The sequence below is a fragment of the Coregonus clupeaformis genome, unplaced genomic scaffold, assembly GCF_020615455.1.
Source record: "Coregonus clupeaformis isolate EN_2021a unplaced genomic scaffold, ASM2061545v1 scaf0369, whole genome shotgun sequence".
Classification (NCBI taxonomy): Eukaryota; Metazoa; Chordata; class Actinopteri; order Salmoniformes; family Salmonidae; genus Coregonus; species Coregonus clupeaformis.
The window spans coordinates 79,687-105,862 of NW_025533824.1; the positions used below are offsets into that span (position 1 = coordinate 79,687).

The following is a 26,176-nucleotide window of genomic DNA, read 5'->3' on the forward strand; positions in this document are numbered from 1 at the left end:
CCCTCATTACTAATGCACACGCTTTCTCTCACACACTTGACTTGGAGGTGTCACTAAAACAGTGCAGAAATGATTTTTCACTCCCCAACAATATATTGTCACAACTGGCCCTAGAAGCTGGTCTGACCTTATCGATTTAAGGACAATGGTTTTTGCTCTGAGCTAAATGTTAGACGTTTGCACACTCTACCGCGCATCTCTCATAGTGCCGCGCTGCGCCGCATAGTGATGGGTGGACCGAAGGCAACACTCCCCGAGACGCATCCCTAAAATAAAGCTCAATGCCTCTTCCTTCGAGCGGCGGACAGCAGGCGAGACCCGTGGACCGCTTCGCTCTCTGTCCAGACACGGATTGATTGATCAGATGTCTTGTTCACGACCTAAACTTCAACCATGCATTCACTGGATACGCAAATGGCTCCCAGTTTGAGGAGTGAGCGGAGAGATTTCCCCAAACTGGATACCTGCGGCGCGGCCGCTGGAGACGGGCGCTCACCGGGATGGATAGGAGTGCGAGTAGAGGGGTTGTTTCGGAGAACCAGGAGACGAGATGGAGGAGAGGGGATGTGTGCAAACTGTCTGTTATACATAGGAATGGTCTTACTTCTGTTGCAGTGTGCGCAGGCCACAGAGGGTAAGGAAGCACACGAATTTGACCATTGTTTTGTCCATCGCTGGCTATTGTAGGCTTTAACAGAGGATGCATCATGCATAGCATTTCTGCTAAATACTACAAAGGCCTATTGTCACTCCAACCTTACCCCTCTCCTGTTCCGATAAATATTCCATATTATTCATGAACATTTCAGGCAGCGCACAGTCACTGATTTATTGCAAAATCCACAGCAGTGGATTGGCCCGCTATTGTTATGGATGTAGACAATATTCGATGATAAATGTTATGTAAAGTGTAGGCTACAAAATGCAGGATAACGTGTTGGAATAGCATATGGTTTTTAATAATAGTGCCACATCTACACATGCACGCCATCGAGACACAGATCCTGAATACACTCTTTCATCCCCAGAAAAAGTGAACCATCAAAGCTCTACCATGCCCCTTCGAAACGTAAGGAATGCTAATACGCTACACCGACCACATGCTGTTCAATTCCTATGAAAGATGATGAGCATTGGGACATCTATTGCGGAACTTTTAGGTATCATTAAGTACTTGCATGCAGCACTACTAAAGCTGAGAGAGAGAGAGCGAGCAGGTACAGAGAGAATGGATGAAGCCTATAGGGAATGTGCTTTGTGCTGAGCTCGCGGCAGGCTGCAACACTGCGCGAGAATGCAGCTGGCTTCTTTGTTGCCTGCTTGCTTATGATGTAACTCACCTACTGCTTCTTCCTCTCATTCTGAAGACTGTCTCTGAGGTGTTTGTGCTATTTCCTCTGTTTACTGATGACCTTGATCTATTGTTCATCATGATCATGCAACGATTTGATCTAATAATGACTTCCCCTCTGCCTGTCTTGGAGTGCATGTAGGCTATTGTGGGTAATGGCCTATAGGACTCTAGATCATACAATATAGACTGTAGCTGTTGGGTTTTTATTTGTATATTTGTCCATAGATTAACTGACCTCCCACTGGTTACACACTGGTTGAATCAACGTTGTTTCCATGCCATTTCAATGAAATTAGGTTGAACCAACGTGGAATAGGCGTTGGACTGACGTCTGTGCCCAGTGGGCTATGTCACTCAACTGCTGCCCCTGCCCTTTCCTATGATGGATATCTATACTGTTACACCAGGGTCATATAGATAGACTCTATGGTCACACATTTCCTTTGTTCCTCTGCACAGTGTCTCGTTGCAGTACCCTATGAGTAATGCTGAGATTGCATGTTGTTGTTGGTGGATGGTATTGATTAACTGGTCACATAAGGGGGTTAAAAGAGCTAGAAGTTAGAAGGTTACCGTATCTCCCTGTACATCTCATCTCATGTATAATATACACTGAGTGTTCAAAACTTTCCATGACATAGACTGACCAGGTGAATCCAGGTGAAAGCTATGATCCCTTATTGATGTCACCTGTTAAACCCACTTCAATCAGTGTATATGAAGTGGAGGAGACAGGTTAAATAAGGATTTTTAAGCCTTTAGACAATTGAGACCGGGATTGTGTATGTGTGCCATTCAGAGGGTGAATGGGCAAGACAAAATATTTAAGTGCCTTTGAACGGGGTATGGTAGTTGGTGCCAGGCGCACCTGTTTGTGTCAAGAACTGCAACTCTGCTGGGTTTTTCACGCTCACCAGTTTCCCGTGTGTATCAAGAATGGTCCACCACTCAAAGGACATCCAGCCAACTTGACACAACTGCGGGAAGCATTGGCGTCAACATGGGCCAGCATCCCTGTGGAACGCTTTGGACACCTTGTAGAGTCCATGCCTCGACGAACTGAGGCTGTTCTGAGGGCAAAAATATTAGAATGGTGTTCCTAATGTTTTATACACTCTGTGTACATGTGTATAATGTGCCTGTGCTGTGTGCTTGTACAAGCCTACAGTGCATCTGGGTCAGCTTGCAGTAGTGGCACACATAAATCCTCTTGTCTCCAGCGACCAGGAGAGTTGGGGAAAGTTTGTCGGGATAATTGCTCTTCAATCTGGTAAAGAAGCACCTTTTTAGAAAGAAGCAGCACAGCCACTAACTCTCCGGTGCATAGTCAATGTATTTCTCATGACTGCACTCCTCATACAAAAGGAACCTTGCATGTAGTAGACACATGCCCACCACTTTACTATACTTCTCTGCATAGAAGTTACCCCAGATCTGATCTAGGTTCAGATTTATCCTTCCCAAATCCTGTCTTTAACCACTGGGGGAAATACAGTGGGGGAAAAAAGTATTTAGTCAGCCACCAATTGTGCAAGTTCTCCCACTTAAAAAGATGAGTGAGGCCTGTAATTTTCATCATAGGTACACGTCAACTATGACAGACAAAATGAGGGGAAAAAAATCCAGAAAATCACATTGTAGGATTTTTAATGAATTTATTTGCAAATTATGGTGGAAAATAAGTATTTGGTCAATAACAAAAGTTTCTCAATACTTTGTTATATACCCTTTGTTGGCAATGACACAGGTCAAACGTTTTCTGTAAGTCTTCACAAGGTTTTCACACACTGTTGCTGGTATTTTGGCCCATTCCTCCATGCAGATCTCCTCTAGAGCAGTGATGTTTTGGGGCTGTCGCTGGGCAACACGGACTTTAAACTCCCTCCAAAGATTTTCTATGGGGTTGAGATCTGGAGACTGGCTAGGCCACTCCAGGACCTTGAAATGCTTCTTACGAAGCCACTCCTTCGTTGCCCGGGCGGTGTGTTTGGGATCATTGTCATGCTGAAAGACCCAGCCACGTTTCATCTTCAATGCCCTTGCTGATGGAAGGAGGTTTTCACTCAAAATCTCACGATACATGGCCCCATTCATTCTTTCCTTTACACGGATCAGTCGTCCTGGTCCCTTTGCAGAAAAACAGCCCCAAAGCATGATGTTTCCACCCCCATGCTTCACAGTAGGTATGGTGTTCTTTGGATGCAACTCAGCATTCTTTGTCCTCCAAACACGACGAGTTGAGTTTTTACCAAAAAGTTCTATTTTGGTTTCATCTGACCATATGACATTCTCCCAATCCTCTTCTGGATCATCCAAATGCACTCTAGCAAACTTCAGACGGGCCTGGACATGTACTGGCTTAAGCAGGGGGACACGTCTGGCACTGCAGGATTTGAGTTCCTGGTGGCGTAGTGTGTTACTGATGGTAGGCTTTGTTACTTTGGTCCCAGCTCTCTGCAGGTCATTCACTAGGTCCCCCCGTGTGGTTCTGGGATTTTTGCTCACCGTTCTTGTGATCATTTTGACCCCACGGGGTGAGATCTTGCGTGGAGCCCCAGATCGAGGGAGATTATCAGTGGTCTTGTATGTATTCCATTTCCTAATAATTGCTCCCACAGTTGATTTCTTCAAACCAAGCTGCTTACCTATTGCAGATTCAGTCTTCCCAGCCTGGTGCAGGTCTACAATTTTGTTTCTGGTGTCCTTTGACAGCTCTTTGGTCTTGGCCATAGTGGAGTTTGGAGTGTGACTGTTTGAGGTTGTGGACAGGTTTCTTTTATACTGATAACAAGTTCAAACAGGTGCCATTAATACAGGTAACGAGTGGAGGACAGAGGAGCCTCTTAAAGAAGAAGTTACAGGTCTGTGAGAGCCAGAAATCTTGCTTGTTTGTAGGTGACCAAATACTTATTTTCCACCATAATTTGCAAATAAATTCATAAAAAATCCTACAATGTGATTTTCTGGATTTTATTTTCTCAATTTGTCTGTCATAGTTGACGTGTACCTATGATGAAAATTACAGGCCTCTCTCATCTTTTTAAGTGGGAGAACTTGCACAATTGGTGGCTGACTAAATACTTTTTTCCCCCACTGTGCATAACGCTGACCATAGATCAGTCTCTGGGGGCAACTTCATTCTACTTTGTTGAATCCATTGGTATGTGGTGCAGTGTTCTAGTCTAGTGGCCCTCCTTCTATTACCTGCTGTTCCATTCCATCTCTTTCCCACTTCCTGATCATGTCTAGAAGGGATACAGCTTTGGTCAAATGAACGTCAAAATATATATTATTTTCCATTTTAGCTAACCCAACCCCTTTTCTTAACCTAATCCTCCTAACCTGCTACGTTAATTCTCCTAACCTGCTGCGTAAATTCTTTTAACCTGCTACGAAAAGTCAAATCTGACAAAAGCTGTATCCCATCTAGTCAGAACTCTACTTGCTCCCCCTCTCTGTTTACTCTGCTTTGCCATTCATAAATCACCTCTAGGTATGAATGGGCTCTTAGAATGAGCGTGGATGGAAAGAGATGAAGGCAGTCATACAGGCAGGCATGCTTTGAGGTACCTCTTCACTGGAACCCTCACTGTTATAGGCCTACATTCATTTAGGGTCGGAATTCTTGCTTTCAGAGTAAACCTTTTTCATCAAAAGAGGGTGTGCATTATGGGGACTTAAGCATGACTGTGGTGTTTGTTGGTGAGAGTGGCTGTGCTTACTCCCCATATCGCACATCATCTCATGTATTATTGCTTAGGTTTATCTCTGAACCAGGATTCAGCTTGTATGGATGTCATGTCAGCATGTGTATGGCTAATCTCGCGGTGCCAAGTCTGGCACGCAAGACTGTGTATGGCAGGCTAAAGTAGATACTATGGCCTTTAGTTAAAGGGGAAGTGTTGGCTACTTTAGACAGATCTAGGCCAGTGCTTACTTGTTGTGGCTCACCTCCCTTTAATCCAAAGAACCACTACAGTGCATGCTGTCGCTATGGGAACCACATCTTCAGCCTACAGTAACCAACACTCGCCCACACCCTCTGAAAACCATCAATGAAGTAGTATAGTGTTGTATGAGGACCTTGAGTAAACTGTAGCAGTGTCTGCAGGGGGAGGGGGTCCGGTGAACAGCTCAGGGTGCCATGGCCGCAGACAGAACAGCAGACACTGGGCAGCAGCACGACCAGGTGGACTAAGGATGGGGACAGCCAGGAGTCGTCAGGCCAGGTCCTCCTGGAGGGGAGAGAAGGAGAGAGAGAGAGAGATTGGAGAATTAGAGGGAGCATACCTGAGATCACACAGGACACCAGATAAGACAGGATAATTACACCAGATAGGTCAGACTGACCCTAGCCCCCAGGCACATAGACTATTGCAGCATAGATACTGGAAACTGAGACAGGGGGTGTCGGGGGACACTGTGGCCCCGTCCACACACACACACACACACACACACACACACACACACACACACACACACACACACACACACACACACACACACACACACACACACACACACACACACACACACACACACACAGCCTCCCCCTCCCAACACATAGTGGATAAGTGATACCCTAGCCTATACAAAGCTAAATAAGCAGTATATTCCTATACCCCCTGTGTTCCCTCCTGAGCAGAGTCACTTTCTCCCAACGTCAGCACTATGAGGTCCTTATACTGCAGACCTGCTTGTTGTCCACTGGTGCTGACGACATGGCTTTGACTGAAGTTAACCTCACAGACCTTCACTCTATGGGAGGCTCTCCTCACACCGTGTCATGTAATTGCTTTTACATTAAAGTTTCATTGGTTAGAAGAATCGATGGTAGTGAAGACTGACTGTCTCATTGCCTATTGACATCCCAATCTGTGTCCTCACTCTATCAATAAAATGATTGTTACAGTTCTCCAATGATATATTGCAGTGCAGCGCACCAGGCTACTGACCTTCAGTCTCACACCTGGGGCAGTGGTCTGCTTACTTTGACTCTTGTGTCCAATGCTGAGGGGGACAGGGGGAGCAGCCTGATGGTCTGGGGGTAGAAGCTCTTGGCCAGTCTTCCAGTTTTTGCCATGATGCTCCTGTACTGCCCGCGTCTTAGTGATTGAAGCGGGGAGAACAGGCCATGGCTCTGGTAGCTGGGGTCCCTGGGGTCCCGCTTCGCCTCATTGCACTGATTTAGTGTGTCAAAGTTAATCACAGTGTGGACAGAGATGTCATGGAAACAGAGGACTGTGTGTGTGTTTGAGTACCTGTGTGTGTGTCTCAGTCTCAACTTTGCTGCCGAGTTCATTTTCCTCTGAATGTTTGAGTGCTGAAGTTTAGCACATCTTTAATTCAGTCTCTTGTTATCCCTGTCCTAGGGTTTAAAGGCAGCTATACACTTCACGCAAACAGACCGACGGAGCGTCGGATACGGTCCGTTCCAAAATTTGAGCCACACAAAAGTACGTAGAAGTACGTGTGAAAATGACGCTCCGTAGCTGCGTCTGTAGGGCCCTTTAGCCAATTGCATGCCACTTGACTGTATTTCTACGGGTATTCAACCATTTGACTTGTCTGTGTTGTGAACGTGTGTATCGATAGGCGTGTTTGTCTCTGTGGAGGATGTAAATCTGAACTTCCTCTGTCATTTCTTCAAGCCAGTGGTGAAGGAAAGCCCTTCCAGTCACTCTATTATCATGACCTTGCATACTGCTTGATGTGGTCAGTGGTTGACTGTGTGATTTCTATTCATAACTGCGTTGAATTGAGGGAAACGTGATTACAACACAAGGTATCTATAAACCTGTTGATAGTGTTTTCAGAGATAGAGTACTGTTTGTATTAGCATGCGGGTCATTAAATCTTCCTCATCTACTAACTGTAATGCCTAGGCTTTAGCTCAGTGGACTAAACACTATCTTGAGGCATACAGACAACCCTGGTTCGATACCCGGTTGGTCACGTGCTGGCATGTTGTAATGGTCACTGGATGGTCAGTGGATGGTCAGTAGATAGTCAGTGATGGTCAGTGGATGGTCACTGGATAGTCAGTGATGGTCAGTGGGGTCCACTAGTGCTGTGTCTAGTCTCCTCCTCTCTATGCCAGGTCTGTATCGGATGGTAACAATGATAGATAGAATTGCAGGGGAATGGCATGGTTAACAGTGCTGCTAATTAGCATCATGTACCATCTGCCCACTATTATCTCTCACACTGCACCCTGCACCTCGGGAATGGAGTGTGTGTGTGTGTGTGTGTGTGTGTGTGTGTGTGTGTGTGTGTGTGTGTGTGTGAAGTAATGTCTACCAAGCAGATCAGGACAATGTGACAGGACATGAGTGGCTGGTTCTGGGGTCGTCTCCTAATCGGTGTGTTCTGTCACTCAATTAAAGTAAAGTGAGGGAAAAAAGTATTTCATCCCCTGCTGATTTTGTATGTTTGCCCACTGACAAAGACATGATCAGTCTATAATTTTAATGGTAGGTTTATTTGAACAGTGAGAGACAGAATAACAACAAAAAAATCCAGAAAAACGCATGTCAAAAATGTTTATAAATTGATTTGCATTTTAATGAGAGAAATAAGTATTTGACCCCTCTGCAAAACATGACTTAGTACTTGGTGGCAAAACCCTTGTTGGCAATCACAGAGGTCAGATGTTTCTTGTAGTTTGCCACCAGGTTTGCACACATCTCTGGAGGGATTTTGTCCCACTCCTCTTTGCAGATCTTCTCCAAGTCATTATGGTTTCGAGGCTGACGTTTGGCAACTCCAACCTTCAGCTCCCTCCACAGATTTTCTATGGGATTAAGGTCTGGAGACTGGCTAGGCCACTCCAGGACCTTAATGTGCTTCTTCTTGAGCCACTCCTTTGTTGCCTTGGCCGTGTGTTTTGGGTCATTGTCATGCTGGAATACCCATCCACAACCCATTTTCAATGCCCTGGCTGAGGGAAGGAGGTTCTCACCCAAGATTTGACGGTACATGGCCCCGTCCATCGTCCCTTTGATGATGTCCTGTCCCGTTAGCAGAAAAACACCCCCAAAGCATAATGTTTCCACCTCCATGTTTGACGGTGGGGATGGTGTTCTTGGGGTCATAGGCAGCATTCCTCCTCCTCCAAACACAGCGAGTTGAGTTGATGCCAAAGAGCTCGATTTTGTTCTCATCTGACCACAACACTTTCACCCAGTTCCCAGCTGCATTGAGATCATTGACAAGATCCTCCCGTGTAGTTCTGGGCTGATTCCTCACCGTTCTCATGATCATTGCAACTCCACGAGTTGAGATCTTGCATGGAGCCCCAGGCCGAGGGAGATTGACAGTTATTTTGTGTTTCTTCCATTTGCAAATAATCGCACCAACTGTTGTCACCTTCTCACCAAGCTGCTTGGCGATGGTCTTGTAGCCCATTCCAGCCTTGTGTAGGTCTACAATCTTGTCCCTGACATCCTTGGAGAGCTCTTTGGTCTTGGCCATGGTGGAGAGTTTGGAATCTGATTGATTGATTGCTTCTGTGGACAGATGTCTTTTATACAGGTAACAAGCTGAGATTAGGAGCACTCCCTTTAAGAGTGTGCTCCTAATCTCAGCTCGTTACCTGTATAAAAGACACCTGGGAGCCAGAAATCTTTCTGATTGAGAGGGGGTCAAATACTTATTTCCCTCATTAAAATGCAAATCAATTTATAACATTTTTGACATGCGTTTTTCTGGATTTATTTGTTGTTATTCTATCTCTCACTGTTCAAATAAACCTACCATTAACATTATAGACTGATCATGTCTTTGTCAGTGGGCAAACGTACAAAATCAGCAGGGGATCAAATACTTTTTTCCCTCACTGTAGATGTATATCATCGTCAGGCTTCAGAGACATTTTATCCTGTAATGTTCTGGTCCAGATCCCACTCTCCTCTCCTCTCCTCTCCTCTCCTCTCCTCTCCTCTCCTCTCCTCTCCTCTCCTCTCCTCTCCTCTCCTCTCCTCTCCTCTCCTCTAGCTGTTAAATCAGTGACAGGTAGATACAGGGTTGGGGACAGGCTGTGGCTCTGCAGGTCTGGTGACCAGACCAGACTCTCTGATTTATCAGGACAGCTCTTAGATTTAGGAAACACACCACTAGAGAAACAGCTCTGAGGTTACAGGAGTTAAAGATGGAATCTGCAGCAGGGGGAAACGGCACCACTGGTCACCCCACCACCATTTAATATTTTTGGTTGCTGAGGAGTGCCGCGCTGCATACCATAGAAGACTATATATTGTGCTCTTCTATCACACGTGCAATGATGTCTGAGGGGGGGAAAACAGTGTTCATTGTTTGCAGTCACTTCTTTGTTGTTGTAATATCGCAAACAGACATGGCAGTTTCACCATTTAAGGATTCCATCTTTAAAGGATGAAGGCAATCACGATGTGCACAGGCATTTCATTTTCAGCAAGCCATGGTCTTCTACAGTATCCTACCAGTTAATATTCAGAGATAGCAAAAGCATGAGAAGAGTCACTAGCAGTCTGGCAGGCGTGGGAGATGAGAAAATAACACTCATGGTGATGGTGAACTAACTAACTCAGTAGGATGGTGAACTAACTCACTCAGTGGGATGGTGAACTAACTAACTCAGTGGGATGGTGAACTAACTAACTCAGTGGGATGGTGAACTAACTAACTCAGTGGGATGGTGAACTAACTCACTCAGTGGGATGGTGAACTAACTAACTCAGTGGGATGGTGAACTAACTAACTCAGTGGGATGGTGAACTAACTAACTCAGTGGGGCTGGTGAACTAACTAACTCAGTGGGATGGTGAACTAACTAACTCAGTGGGATGGTGAACTAACTAGCTTAGTGGGATGGTGAACTAAATCAGTGGGATGGTGAACTAACTAACTCAGTGGGATGGTGAACTAACTAACTCAGTGGGATGGTGAACTAACTAACTCAGTGGGATGGTGAACTAACTAACTCAGTGGGATGGTGAACTAACTAGCTCAGTGGGATGGTGAACTAAATCAGTGGGATGGTGAACTAACTAACTGATTGGGATGGTGAACTAGCTAACTCAGTAGGAGGGTGAACTAGCTAACTCATGGTGATGGTGAACTAAGTAACTCAGTGGGATGCAGCAGTGACTTGAAGGGGAGAGGAACTAAAAGACAGTCACAGTTAAAAGTTGAATGATCTTTTCTGTGTGAATGGGAAACTGTCTGGATTAGTTGTGGATTTACTGGGAACATCCTTAGCACTGACCTTCATGACTGGATGGGGCTGATGAGACAGGCTGAATGAAAAGAACAGGAAGGCCTGCACACTGTTTATGCTCCCAATTCACCACTTTATTGACAATGTTTCCATCCGAAACAGATCTTCGTCAGGTCAAACAGACTGAGTGCTCACATCCCAAAATATACACATTTCACCTCACATGACCATTACGTACATGACGCATGGTGGGTGTGGAAACAATTGAATTCACTTTTGCGCAGTGGTGGAAAAAGTACCCAATTGTCATACTTGAGTAAAAGTAAATATATCTTAATAGAAAATGACTCAAGAAAACTTGCTAAAATATACTTAAGTATCAAAAGTAAAAGTATAAATAATTTCAAATTCCTTATATTAAGCGAACCAGATGGCACCATTTTCTTGCTTTTTAAATTTACGGAAAGCCAGGGGCACGCTCCAACATAATTTACAAATGAAGTGTTTGTGTTTAGTGAGTCTGCCAGATCAGAAGCAGTAGGGATGACCAGGGATGTTCTCTTGATAAGTGTGTGAATTAGACAATTTTCCTGTCCTGCTAAGCATTCAAAATGTAACGAGTACTTTTGGGTGTCAGGGAAAATGTATGGAGTAAAAAGTACATAATTGTCTTTAGGAATGTAGTGAAGTAAAAGTATAAAGTTGTTAAAAAATATAAATAGTAAAGTAATGTACAGATCCACAAAAAAATGACTTAAGTAGTACTTTCAAGTATTTTTACTTAAGTACTTTACATCACTGCTTTTGCGCATAGTCAATCATAATTAATCACAGAGGTACATATGGTCATAAAGGACGGTCCAAGTTAAAACCTAGGCAACAGTAAAAAATATATATATATAAAGATCACGTTGGAAACTGTTGGAATACCCACTCATTTGACCATTACGTGCAGGAGGCATGGTGGCTGTAGATATAATTACAGTGACCTATTTCAAAAACAACTTGTGTACCTTTAATCATTTGATATCAATGAGATGGGCACAGGTAGTAGTTACATGTAGTAGTTACAGAAAATCTAATATACAAAATGTTTAAGTGGAGACCAGGATGGCAGGACAACGTGACATATTCATGTAAGAAATGGTCTGATATCAAACTCTTGGTTCAGACCTTTAGGAGACATGGCGGATAAACGTTGAATCTAATACAATTATATTCTCCGTAATAGATTATCAGTATCTCCCCCCCTCCTAGGAGTCTTAAGATGTTCGATACCAATGTATCTCAGAGAGCTGATGTTGTGACGAGCCTCCATTAAATGTGCATCCACAGGGTTTCTCTGGCCAAGAGTCCTGATATTACTCCTGTGTTCTGCTATCCTTGTTTTTAGAGCTCATTTAGTTTTTCCTACATAGCATAGACCACAAATACACTTGATCAGGTATACCACATTTTTTGTGGAATACGTAAGGATGCCCTTAATCTTAATGGCCTTGCCTGTGATAGGGTGATTGAACATTGTGCATCTGTTTGTAAAGTTACGCTGGGTACATCAGCCACATCTTTAATTACCGACCGGCACATTGTCTAGGAAGGTGCTATGTGGCACCGGTGGAAGATCAGACCTCACCACCTATTGACTGATGTTGGGGGCTCGTCTGAAGACTACCCGCGGGGGTTCTTCAATTGTCTTTTCCAGTTGTGGATCACTGCTCAAGATGTGCCAGGGTTTTTTTATGATATGGTCAAACTGTTTGCCAAGTGGGGAGTATTGAAGGAAGCAATGAACCCGTTGGTCAGGGGGACACGGTGGTTTGGGCGTCAGGCTGTCATCCTGGGTCATATTTTTGTAATGATCCCTTGCGTCATGCAGCCATTCCTCTGGTAACCCCGCTGTCTGAAACGTTTGTCATAGTCACTCTGTGTACTACAGATCCTGCGTATGCGACTGTGTTGGCTGATAGGGAGGCTCTTTTTCAGGGGTGTAGGGTAGAAGTTATTTGTATTTATTAAGGATCCCCATTAGCTGCTGCCAAGGCAGCAGCTACTCTTCCTGGGGTCCAGCAACATTAAGGCAGTTATATGACATTACATTTCATAGCTCATTTCACAACACATTAAGTGTGTTCCCTCAGCCCACTACTCTATTACCACATATCTACAATACAAAATCCATGTGTACTGCTTTAAAACAGATTTCTGCTGCATTAGTAAAGATGTGATCAATACATGTGGATGATTTCATTCCTGTGCTGTTTGTAAATACCCTGGTAGGTTGACTGATAAACTGAACCAGGTTGCAGGCACTGGTTACAGTTTGAAGCTTTTTATTGAGTGGTCAGCTTGATGAAAGCCAGTCAATATTAAGGTCACCCAGAAAATATACCTCTCTGTTGATGTCACATACATTATCAAGCATTTCACACGTATTATCCAGATACTACCTGTTAGAACTTGGTGGTCTATAGCAACTTCCCACAAGAATGGGCTTTAGGTGAGGCAGGTGAACCTGTAGCCATATTACTTCAACAGTACTTAACATGAGATCCTCTCTAAGCTTTACAGGAATGTGGCTATGAATACAGACCGCAACACCGCCCCCATTGGCATTTGTCTTTTCTGTAGATGTTATAACCATGTATTGCTACCACTGTATCATCAAAGGTATTATCTAAGTGAGTTTCAGAGATGAACCTTGTTTCTTAGGCTACATATGTTAATGTGGGCTATTTGTAGCACTTTTCTGGGATGCTTGATTGTTTTTATTGCTTTACTGGGAAGCTTATCAGAAGTAGCTAATTCCTGTCTGTCGGCTTCCTGTATAGGTCCATGCTAAAGCCACCCCCCTCCCTCTTTATCGAAATGTCCAGAAAACTTGTTTCATGCGCATCAAAGGTGAAGGGTGAATTTCAGATGTTCACTGCTTGTATTGATGAAGGAGTGGAATCGATGAAGTTCCTCTGCTGTGCCCTGGAATAAAAGGAATAATTCATCAATTAAGCGTTTCCAGTGCTTGATATGGCGCAAGAATGGATTGTTAGGGCTGAAAATCATATTCTTCTCAAACAACCCCACATACAGATTGGCATAATTCAGTGCCATTTTACTACCCATAGCAGTTCCCTTCTGTTGAATGAACATGTCATTTTAAAACGTGAAAAAGTTCTTACTCAGAACAATCTCAGTAAGTTCAACAATACAGTTAGTGCTAGGCAGTGTACCAGTGGGTCGTTGACTAAGACAGTGTGCCATAGCTTCTAGACCTGGGGTGGGGGATGTTAGTATACAGGGATTCAACATCAAAGCAAGCCATAAGCATCACTATTGATATTGTGCATTGTCTTAAGGGTGTTAATCATGTCCATAGAATCGCGTACATATGCAGGGAGAAAGTGGTGTTGTTTAATTGTCCCCGGATCTCATTCACATAATCATCAAGGTTTAACAACCCCATGGCTCCGTCCTTATCAGCATTACGCAATATTAATATGGAGTCATTTTTTTTATTCATCCAAGGCTTTGTCTCTGTTCTTTAGGGAGATTATTGTAGACTCTGTATTCTCATTTCTTATTCAGAATCGGAGACATCTTTTTCCACCAGTCTGTTTCTAGGGAGGGATTTCTGGATCTGGGCAGACAAAAGGTGGATTTGGCTCGAAAAGGGGTTTTCGTTCTGTGGGAAATGTCATTCTCTATTGTGTCACCCATAGCCTGAACACTCGTCTCACCCATACTTGACACATTCACATTTATGGGGCAGAAGAACTCCCCAAGTCTCAGTGTATGAAATAATTTCTGAAACTCTATTGTAGTGTCAGAGTCATTACATGATGCATTGGGGATGGAAGATAAGCCTTTACTCAAGGCCAAGTCACATGAAGTGGTTATGGGACGTGAAGAAAGGTGGCTCACACTCAGGCATTCCGACTGCTTGTCCAATAGCGGCCTTGCACCTCTGTTCTTCTTGCCCAACACATCCCGACACGTCTTCCACATCCGCGGTGCTGCTGACCCCTATTGGAGCATTGGGGTGAAATGGTCTCATTTCCCTGGTCTTTGGTGGTACTTCCACCCGAGAGAGAGAGAGAGAGAGAGAGAGAGAGAGAGAGAGAGAGAGAGAGAGAGAGAGAGAGAGAGAGAGAGAGAGAGAGAGAGAGAGAGAGAGAGAGAGAGAGAGAGAGAGAGAGAGAGAGAGAGAGAGAGAGAGAGAGAGAGAGAGAGAGAGAGAGAGAGAGAGAGAGAGAGAGAGAGAGAGAGAGAGAGAGAGAGAGAGAGAGAGAGAGAGAGAGAGAGAGAGAGAGAGAGAGAGAGAGAGAGAGAGAGAGAGAGAGAGAGAGAGAGAGAGAGAGAGAGAGAGAGAGAGAGAGAGAGAGAGAGAGAGAGAGAGAGAGAGAGAGAGAGAGAGAGAGAGAGAGAGAGAGAGAGAGAGAGAGAGAGAGAGAGAGAGAGAGAGAGAGAGAGAGAGAGAGAGAGAGAGAGAGAGAGAGAGAGAGAGAGAGAGACTGTACTTATAGTGTAAAGAGACGGCTCTAGATTCAAATCTCTCTTAAAGAGATGTCGCCCACAATACCTACCATTTTTGCTCTGTTAGACAAATGTAAAATGAAAGACTTTAAAAACATCCACATATTTGTGAATCATTGCATTAATAAAGTGTGCAACACTATGTGCAATATGGTTTAGATGAGAATCTCCTGTATAGTTTGAATAGCTGTCCTTATTTTGTTTCTGTATATACTATGGTATTTACGGGACATGCTAATAGCTGCACTCACACATGAAGCAGGAATGTGGCTTTGGCCATACCACATCCAAGGCTAGTGTAAACAGAAAAGTTGCAAATCTGATGTTGAAGTGACATAGATTTCACATGACATATTTGACTAATGTAAATCTACCCTAAGAACGAGAGATAACGCCTACAGTACTGGAGATTCTCCACAGATGGAGCTCCCTGGTTCTTTCTGCCAGAGTGATTTGCTCTGGCCCATTATTGTAATGACTGGGATTGGCCAGGCAGTGAAGCCTGGTGCTGCCCTGGCGGAGAGTCACAGACCAGCGGGAGTTACCCGCTGCCATTCCAGCTAATGAGCTGGATCTGGAGAGAGAGACGGGGAGATCATTGAGACATGGAGGAGATTCATTACATGGGGCTCCGCTCACGCCAACACACAGGGACCCAGGCCCAGTCACACACACGTACGTGTACGCCAGCACACCGTCATACAGGTCAACGACATGCTTTCTGTTTCTGTCAGAGTCGAACAGCCAAATGGATTCTGAAATCTTCTCTTTCAGAGGATAATAACCGACCTTATGAGAGAGAGAGCGAGAGAGAGAGAGAATAATAACCAACCTTATGAGAGAGAGCGAGAGAGAGAGAGATGAGGGAAGGGGGAGAAGAGAGGTATAGTGGATGGATTACAGGTCGATAGGGGCCATCGTCTCATTGCTGTGCCGTTGAGAGGGTCAATAAAAGGTCACAGTAGAGAAATGTGCTGAGGTCATGGTTCACAGTGCAGGGGGCGGTCCTTCATCAGCTCATTGTCTTTGACTCTGCCTCAGTAACAGCCAATCACTGATGTCAGTACTTCCTGGAACACAAAGAGTGTCTGTTTCTGACACTGGCTATTTGCAGGATAGGTTTGGCTGATATCTAGTGTGGTACTGTAACTTACTGTAATGGGTATCCTCTGACTAATCTGGAGAAAAAACATACTTCATACATTCAGTATGATCTGGTCTCTTACATTGCTCGTTCTGGTATTTCTTAATTTAAAACTTTTTCTGGATTATGTGTGTATTGTGTTTTTTTTACAGCACTGTTGGAGCTAGAAACACAAGCATTACTGTACTGTTGGAGCTAGAAACACAAGCATTACTGTACTGTTGGAGCTAGAAACACAAGCATTACTGTACTGTTGGAGCTAGAAACACAATCATTACTGTACGATTGGAGCTAGAAACACAAGCATTACTGCACTGTTGGAGCTAGAAACAAGCATTACTGCACTGTTGGAGCTAGAAACACAAGCATTACTGTACTGTTGGAGCTAGAAACATAATCATTACTGTACTGTTGGAGCTAGAAACACAATCATTACTGCACTGTTGGAGCTAGAAACACAAGCATTACTGCACTGTTGGAGCTAGAAACATAATCATTACTGTACTGTTGGAGCTAGAAACACAAGCATTACTGTACTGTTGGAGCTAGAAACACCAATCATTACTGCACTGTTGGAGCTAGAAACACAATCATTACTGTACTGTTGGAGCTAGAAACACCAATCATTACTGCACTGTTGGAGCTAGAAACATAAACATTACTGTACTGTTGGAGCTAGAAACACAAGCATTACTGTACTGTTGGAGCTAGAAACAAGCATTACACCGCACCTGCGATAACATCTGCATATCTGTGTACGCAACCTATAAACTTTGATTTGATGACAACAAATCCCTTTGCTCAGACCTCATAAGAGTTGAGAGATAGAGATGCTTGAGGAACGGCAGTACAGTTAGAATAGCCACATCCTAGCTATATGTAGTCAGGACTTTATATATCCAGTGTGTTATGGTTAACAGTGGTCTTAAGTAATGGTCTGTCATACAGGGGTTTTTAGAGGGGGTCTATAATGATCTCTCTACTCCCTAGGGCTATGGAGCGAGGGCTGGTCATATATCTGTGTAGAGTGGCAGACATATTTAATATTACCCACACGTGCACATGCACACTCAAATGGCAACTCATACCCAGACACACTCATGCATTTACTGTGGGATTTACACCTAGCTCAGTGTTCTAATACTGTGTGATTTACACCTAGCTCAGAGTTCTAATACTGTGTGATTTACACCTAACTCAGTGTTCTAATACTGTGGGATTTACACCTAGCTCAGTGTTCTAATACTGTGTGATTTACACCTAGCTCGGTGTTCTAATACTGTGTGATTTACACCTAGCTCGGTGTTCTAATACTGTGTGATTTACACCTAGCTCAGTGTTCTAATACTGTGTGATTTACACCTAGCTCAGTGTTCTAATACTGTGTGATTTACACCTATCTCAGTGTTCTAATACTGTGTGATTTACACCTATCTCAGTGTTCTAATACTGTGTGATTTACACCTAGCTCAGTGTTCTAATACTGTGTGATTTACACCTATCTCGGTGTTCTAATACTGTGTGATTTACACCTAGCTCAGTGTTCTAATACTGTGTGATTTACACCTATCTCAGTGTTCTAATACTGTGTGATTTACACCTAGCTCAGTGTTCTAATACTGTGGGATTTACACCTAGCTCAGTGTTCTAATACTGTGTGATTTACACCTAGCTCAGTGTTCTAATACTGTGTGATTTACACCTAGCTCAGTGTTCTAATACTGTGTGATTTACACCTAGCTCAGTGTTCTAATACTGTGTGATTTACACCTAACTCAGTGTTCTAATACTGTGTGATTTACACCTAGCTCAGTGTTCTAATACTGTGTGATTTACACCTATCTCAGTGTTCTAATACTGTGTGATTTACACCTATCTCAGTGTTCTAATACTGTGTGATTTACACCTAGCTCAGTGTTCTAATACTGTGTGATTTACACCTATCTCGGTGTTCTAATACTGTGTGATTTACACCTAGCTCAGTGTTCTAATACTGTGTGATTTACACCTATCTCAGTGTTCTAATACTGTGTGATTTACACCTAGCTCAGTGTTCTAATACTGTGGGATTTACACCTAGCTCAGTGTTCTAATACTGTGTGATTTACACCTAGCTCAGTGTTCTAATACTGTGTGATTTACACCTAGCTCAGTGTTCTAATACTGTGTGATTTACACCTAGCTCAGTGTTCTAATACTGTGTGATTTACACCTAACTCAGTGTTCTAATACTGTGTGATTTACACCTAGCTCAGTGTTCTAATACTGTGTGATTTACACCTAGCTCTGTGTTCTAATACTGTGTGATTTACACCTAGCTCGGTGTTCTAATACTGTGTGATTTACACCTAGCTCAGTGTTCTAATACTGTGATTTACACCTAGCTCAGTGTTCTAATACTGTGTGATTTACACCTATCTCAGTGTTCTAATACTGTGTGATTTACACCTATCTCAGTGTTCTAATACTGTGTGATTTACACCTAGCTCAGTGTTCTAATACTGTGTGATTTACACCTATCTCGGTGTTCTAATACTGTGTGATTTACACCTAGCTCAGTGTTCTAATACTGTGTGATTTACACCTATCTCAGTGTTCTAATACTGTGTGATTTACACCTAGCTCAGTGTTCTAATACTGTGGGATTTACACCTAGCTCAGTGTTCTAATACTGTGTGATTTACACCTAGCTCAGTGTTCTAATACTGTGTGATTTACACCTAGCTCAGTGTTCTAATACTGTGTGATTTACACCTAGCTCAGTGTTCTAATACTGTGTGATTTACACCTAACTCAGTGTTCTAATACTGTGTGATTTACACCTAGCTCAGTGTTCTAATACTGTGTGATTTACACCTAGCTCTGTGTTCTAATACTGTGTGATTTACACCTAGCTCGGTGTTCTAATACTGTGTGATTTACACCTAGCTCAGTGTTCTAATACTGTGATTTACACCTAGCTCAGTTTTCTAATACTGTGTGATTTACACCTAGCTCAGTGTTCTAATACTGTGTGATTTACACCTAGCTCAGTGTTCTAATACTGTGTGATTTACACCTAGCTCTGTGTTCTAATACTGTGTGATTTACACCTAACTCGGTGTTCTAATACTGTGTGATTTACACCTATCTCAGTGTTCTAATACTGTGTGATTTACACCTATCTCAGTGTTCTAATACTGTGTGATTTACACCTATCTCAGTGTTCTAATACTGTGTGATTTACACCTAGCTCAGTGTTCTAATACTGTGTGATTTACACCTAGCTCGGTGTTCTAATACTGTGTGATTTACACCTAACTCGGTGTTCTAATACTGTGTGATTTACACCTAGCTCGGTGTTCTAATACTGTGTGATTTACACCTAACTCGGTGTTCTAATACTGTGTGATTTACACCTAGCTCAGTGTTCTAATATTGTGTGATTTACACCTAGCTCGGTGTTCTAATACTGTGTGATTTACACCTAGCTCGGTGTTCTAATATTGTGTGATTTACACCTAACTCAGTGTTCTAAATCAGCGCTCCGGTGTTGAAATGAGCTGGGCTGTTCTCACAGGCCACTTCATTAGGGAGGTAATCGGTGTGTGTGTGGAGTAATCACCCTGAGAGAATGAACACACACACACATATCGTGCACACACACACACACTTAAAAACCTATTGCTCAAATAAACAGCAAACCTGGTTTCAAAAAACAGATAATGCAGCATCTCACGGCACAACGCCTCTCCCCTATTTGACCTAGATCGTTTGTGTGTATATATTGATATGTAGGCTACGTGTGCAATTTTTAAATTGATGTAGTTCTGTCCTTGAGCTGTTCTTGTCTATTAATGTTCTGTATTATGTCATGTTTCATGTTTTGTGTGGACCCCAGGAAGAGTAGCTGATGCTTTCGCAACAGCTAATGGGGATCCTAATAAAATACCAAAATGCCAAATAAAATACCAAAATACCAAATAAAATACCAAAATACCAAATAAAATACCAAAAAACCTACGCTCACAAACAGTGTGTGGAGTTATCACCCTGAGATACACACACACACACACACACACACACACACACACACACACACATACATACATACATAGCCACGCTCACAAACGTTGAATCATTTGTCACCTACACTTACAGTACTGACACAAACACGTGTGCTGTATATTTCTGCACGGTACAAATCCTTATGTGCACACATATACTGGAACACACACAACGTCCCAGCCTTACATTGAGAGTGATGGTAGCCATCTGTTATACATTATGAATAGCGTACACTCCGGACAGCATATGCATGTGCTTCATCATCATTAGCCCCAGATGCTGAAGCTGTTGACGTAAGTCTTACGCCAAGTAAGAGGGCTGGATGGATCTCAGATACATACAGTGCAGCCAGCTACCATGGGGCATTCTGACAGACAAAAAAGTCTCTGCAGTTCTGGATAGGATTTCTTGGAGAAAGCACCTGCGTCTCCCTTCACTCTCATGAATGTTTTATGCCTTAGGAAGACAGTCCGTCTAGCTTGGTCTAGCGCTTTAGGAACCCCTTTGCCTAAGTAATGAGATGAAACATTAAGACAGACTCTTAGTTTAATATGAAACATTGTAAATTATGTACATGTAGATAGGACGTCAGCTCAGTTCACATATTAATAAAGCACCAGGACCTGTGAGCACAGCTTGTTATGGAACTCTCTGAATGGGTCAGATCATCTAGTTTTGTTGTGCATACAGTATATACAGTGAGAGAAAAAAGTATTTGATCCCCTGCTGATTTTGTAAGTTTGCCCACTGACAAAGAAATGATCAGTCTATAATTTTAATGGTAGGTTTATTTGAACAGTGAGAGACAGAATAACTACAAAAAAATCCAGAAAAACGCATGTAAAAAATGTTATAAATTGATTTGCATTTTAATGAGGGAAATAAGTATTTGACCCCTCTGCAAAACATGACTTAGTACTTGGTGGCAAATCACAGAGGTCAGACGTTTCTTGTAGTTGGCCACCAGGTTTGCACACATCTCAGGAGGGATTTTGTCCCACTCCTCTTTGCAGATCTTCTCCAAGTCATTAAGGTTTCGAGCTTGACGTTTGGCAACTCGAACCTTCAGCTCCCTCCACAGATTTTCTATGGGATTAAGGTCTGGAGACTGGCTAGGCCACTCTAGGACCTTAATGTGCTTCTTCTTGAGCCACTCCTTTGTTGCCTTGGCCATGTGTTTTGGGTCATTGTCATGCTGGAATACCCATCCACAACCCATTTTCAATGCCCTGGCTGAGGGAAGGAGGTTCTCACACAAGATTTGACGGTACATGGCCCCGTCCATCGTCCCTTTGATGCGGTGAAGTTGTCCTGTCCCCTTAGCAGAAAAACACCCCCAAAGCATAATGTTTCCACCTCCATGTTTGACGGTGGGGATGGTGTTCTTGGGGTCATAGGCAGCATTCCTCCTCCTCCAAACACGGCGAGTTGAGTTGATGCCAAAGAGCTCGATTTTGGTCTCATCTGACCACAACACTTTCACCCAGTTCTCCTCTGAATCATTCAGATGTTCACTGGCAAACTTCAGACGGGCATGTATATGTGCTTTCTTGAGCAGGGGGACCTTGCGGGCGCTGCAGGATTTCAGTCCTTCACGGCATAGTGTGTTACCAATTGTTTTCTTGGTGACTATGGTCCCAGCTGCCTTGAGATCATTGACAAGATCCTCCCGTGTAGTTCTGGGCTGATTCCTCACCGTTCTCATGATCATTGCAACTCCACGAGGTGAGATCTTGCATGGAGCCCCAGGCCGAGGGAGATTGACAGTTATTTTGTGTTTCTTCCATTTGCGAATAATCGCACCAACTGTTGTCACCTTCTCACCAAGCTGCTTGGCGATGGTCTTGTAGCCCATTCCAGCCTTGTGTAGGTCTACAATCTTGTCCCTGACGTCCTTGGAGAGCTCTTTGGTCTTGGCCATGGTGGAGAGTTTGGAATCTGATTGATTGATTGCTTCTGTGGACAGGTGTCTTTTATACAGGTAACAAACTGAGATTAGGAGCACTCCCTTTAAGAGTGTGCTCCTAATCTCAGCTCGTTACCTGTATAAAAGACACCTGGGAGCCAGAAATCTTTCTGATTGAGAGGGGGTCAAATACTTATTTCCCTCATTAAAATGCAAATCAATTTATAACATTTTTGATATGCGTTTCTCTGGATTTTGTTGTTGTTATTCTGTCTCTCACTGTTCAAATAAACTGATCATTTCTTTGTCAGTGGGCAAACGTACAAAATCAGCAGGGGATCAAATACTTTTTTCCCTCACTGTATATACAGTGTATATATAAACTCAGCAAAAAAGAAACGTCCCTTCTTCAGGACCCTGTCTTTCAAAGATAATTTGTAAAAATCCAAATAATTTCACAGATCTTCATTGTAAAGGGTTTAAACACTGTTTCCCATGCTTGTTCAATTAACCATAAACAGTTAATGACCCTCCTGAGTGGCGCAGTAGTCTAAGGCACTGCATCGCAGTGCTAGCTGTGCCACTAGAGATCCTGGTTCGAATCCAGGCTCTGTCATAGCCGGCCGTGACCGGGAGACCCATGGGGCGGCGCACAATTGGCCCAGCGTCGTCCAGGGTAGGGGAGGGAATGGCCGGCAGGGATCTAGCTCAGTTGGTAGAGCATGGCATTTGCAACGCCAGGGTTGTGGGTTTGATTCCAGTATAAAAAATATAAAATAATGTATGCACTAACTGTAAGTCGCTCTGGATAAGAGCGTCTGCTAAATGACTAAAATGTAAATGTAAAATGAACATGCACCTGTGGAACGGTCGTTAAGACACTAACAGTTTACAGACGGTAGGCAATTAAGGTCACAGTTATGAAAACTGAGGACACTAAAGAGGCCTTTCTACTGACTCTGAAAAACACCAAAAGAAAGATGCCCAGGGTCCCTGCTCATCTGCGTGAATGTGCCTTAAGGAGGCAATAAATTGCAATGTCCGTACTGTGAGACGCCTAAGAGAGCGCTACAGGGAGACAGGACGGACAGCTGATCGTCCTCGCAGTGGCAGACCACGTGTAACAACACCTGCACAGGATCGGTACATCCGGACATCACACCTGCGGGACAAGTACAGGATGGCAACAACTGCCCGAGTTATACCAGGAACGCACAATCCCTCCATCAGTGCTCAGACTGTCCGCAATAGGCTGAGAGAGACTGGACTGAGGGCTTGTAGGCCTGTTGTAAGGCAGGTCCTCACCAGACATCACCGGCAACAACGTCGCCTATGGGCACAAACCCACCGTCGCTGGACCAGACAGGACTGGCAAAAAGTGCTCTTCACTGACGAGTCACGGTTTTGTCTCACCAGGGATGATGGTCGGTGTTACGAACCCCGTGGCTCTAAACATCTAGGGTGGATGGACATGAGACCCGTAACATAAATTCATGTAAATTATAAGTGTGGCAGGGAACAGTGAGAACCAAAAATGACACAACAACCATGCACTACCGTCAAACATAAATGGTTTATTGCTAAACACACGGTAAAGGTTTGGGGAAAAAGGGCTGAGCAGGACCCAAGAAATGAAACAATAGTGTAAAACCCCCTAAACTGATCTAGCCTGCCTGAAGAACCGCTAGGCTACTGCTACCATACAAAAATACAGTGGGTGGTCCGCTCAGGTCTAACTGGTGTTTATAGACAGATTTCTTCCTACGGGTAATGTACGCCCAAGGGCAACTAGCTTAAACTCCCCTTTTCCCAAAAACACACAAAGCTACTAAACAGGGTACTCAGCAATTAAATAAGTACACAGGATACAACAGTATCCACACTCAGGTAAAGAAATATATTCTAATAATGTTACCAATAGGGTAACCAACAACTTAGTGCGTACACAACACACAGGACACCACCGTGTCCATACTCACATATGGCAAAAAGTCTCTCTCTCCTCCAACAAACACAAGTCTGGTTTTTATAAAATGGGATGTGTGATTGAACAAACGAATAACAGGTGGTGCAATTAACAGGAATGTTCACTGATTGGTCCAATCAGCAGACACCTCAACGACCACCAATCAGGAACATACAGGACACCTGTGATTAGGGCAGAAAGAGTAGAAACACACAAAAACACAGGATACCTGTATCCGTAACACTCCCACCCTTAAAAGAGCAAACCAAAATGGTTTGCGACACACGTACTATCACAACACCCAAATTCACAAATCATCCTATCGGGATAACAAAAAAAAAACCTAGATCATTACACACGAGACAAAGCATCTGCCAACACATTATCCAACCCCTTTTCGCAGAGGAATGGCCTCTGGGTACCTGGTGGCCACACACATAATTGTCAACATAAACTGGTTACCAGATTTTGTTTTCGGTAATGGTCCAACACAATCAACCATCACATGTTCGAATGGTTCACCTATGGCCGGTATGGGACAAAGAGGCGCGGGGAAAATAACCTGGTTTGGTTTCCCAACTACTTGACAGGTGTGGCAAGTCCGACAGAACTGAGCCACATCTTGTTTTAAGCCAGGCCAAAAGAAATGTCGCAAAACTCGATCATAAGTCTTGGTGACTCCCAGATGTCCGGACCACTGGTGATCATGAGCGAGGGATAAAACATTTTGCCGAAAGGCTGTAGGAATCACTATTTGGTAAACAGCATTCCAATCTCCGCCAGCGTCAACATGGGATGTCCATTTACGCATGAGGAGATTACCATCAATGAAGTATGCCATGTTTTTTCTTCTTTAGCTCGTCCTCTGAGACAACACTAGAAAAACATTTAGCCAGGCTAATGTCAACCTGTTGGTTAGCGATCAGCTGCTCACGAGTAACTGGTAACTGTATTGCCTCAGCAACAAGTTCCACATCCTTCTTCCTTTCTCTGGGCTGTTGGTCAGACTGCACCAGTTTACCAGAGGTAGCACCCGAACTATCCTCTGGGTCACACTCTCTGAATAGAATCGTGTCTGACAAATCTACCACTTCACCCACTTGTCGTGCTTGAGCACGTGTGACAGCACAAGCGGGGAACACATCTGGATAACCCTGTGCCAGCTCCTCGGAGAGAGACTGGTCACTTTTATCCAATACCTCCAATATGGGTATTACCTTTCCTCCGGCAATATCGTTGCCCATTATAAATGTCACCCCTTTTACTGGCAACATAGGACGTACGCCAACTCTGAACAATCCACTGACTAACTCAGAGTGTACGTTCACAAAGTGCAATGGCACTGGGACGAAACCCATTTCAATTCCTTGTACTAACACACTGGAACCACAATATGTATTATTAGACAAGGGCAACACATCAGCTAGTATGAACGACTGCGCCGCACCAGTATCTCTGAGGATTCTAACTGGACGCTGAGACGCTTCATCATCTGATATAGAAACAAACCCCTCAAAAATGAACGGTTCATAACTGTGATCTGGGACAGGGACTTTCAAACCACATTCACTATGAGGCTTCTGTCTTGATTCCGGCCTTACAACCGTACGAATCAGCCCAACACCCGTTGGCGGCCTGGCGTGCTGAGGCATCCCCGGTTTGCGTTTTAGCAGAAAGCAATCATTAACTATATGTCCCACCTTATGACAATAGAAACAGTGACGCACATCTTTTGGGCGTGCTGGATGTACTGCTGGTCGACTAGGATTAAAAGTTAGCAACTCCGCAGCCCGGCTCTCCGTACGAGCCGAAAACACGCTCTTATGCGTCAACACAAACTCGTCTGCCAATACAGACGCTTCCGACAGTGAGGATACTTTCTGTTCGTTCAGATAAACCACAATGCGTTCCGGTAAGCAATTTTTAAACTCTTCTAACAAGATTAACTCCCGTAGAGAGTTAAAATCAGTTACCTTACTAGCACTGTGCCATTTGTCAAACAGATTTCCTTTGTCTCTAGCAAACTCCACATAAGT

General features: G+C 43.7%; 1 protein-coding gene across 2 annotated transcripts in view; it reads left to right on the forward strand.

Moving 5' to 3' along the window:
- The first annotated feature begins 17 nt into the window (after nucleotides 1–17).
- kiaa1549lb (KIAA1549-like b) overlaps nucleotides 18–26,176 on the forward strand; it is a 123,252-nt gene continuing 97,093 nt past the window's right edge. Inside the window, exon 1 of one of the 2 annotated variants that reach the window (XM_045215113.1) lies at nucleotides 18–634. In XM_045215113.1, coding sequence (XP_045071048.1) covers nucleotides 394–634 — 241 coding nt within the window. In that variant the 5' untranslated portion in view covers nucleotides 18–393. The remainder of the gene's footprint in view (nucleotides 635–26,176) is intronic. The other variant, XM_045215112.1, reaches the window with a different exon arrangement.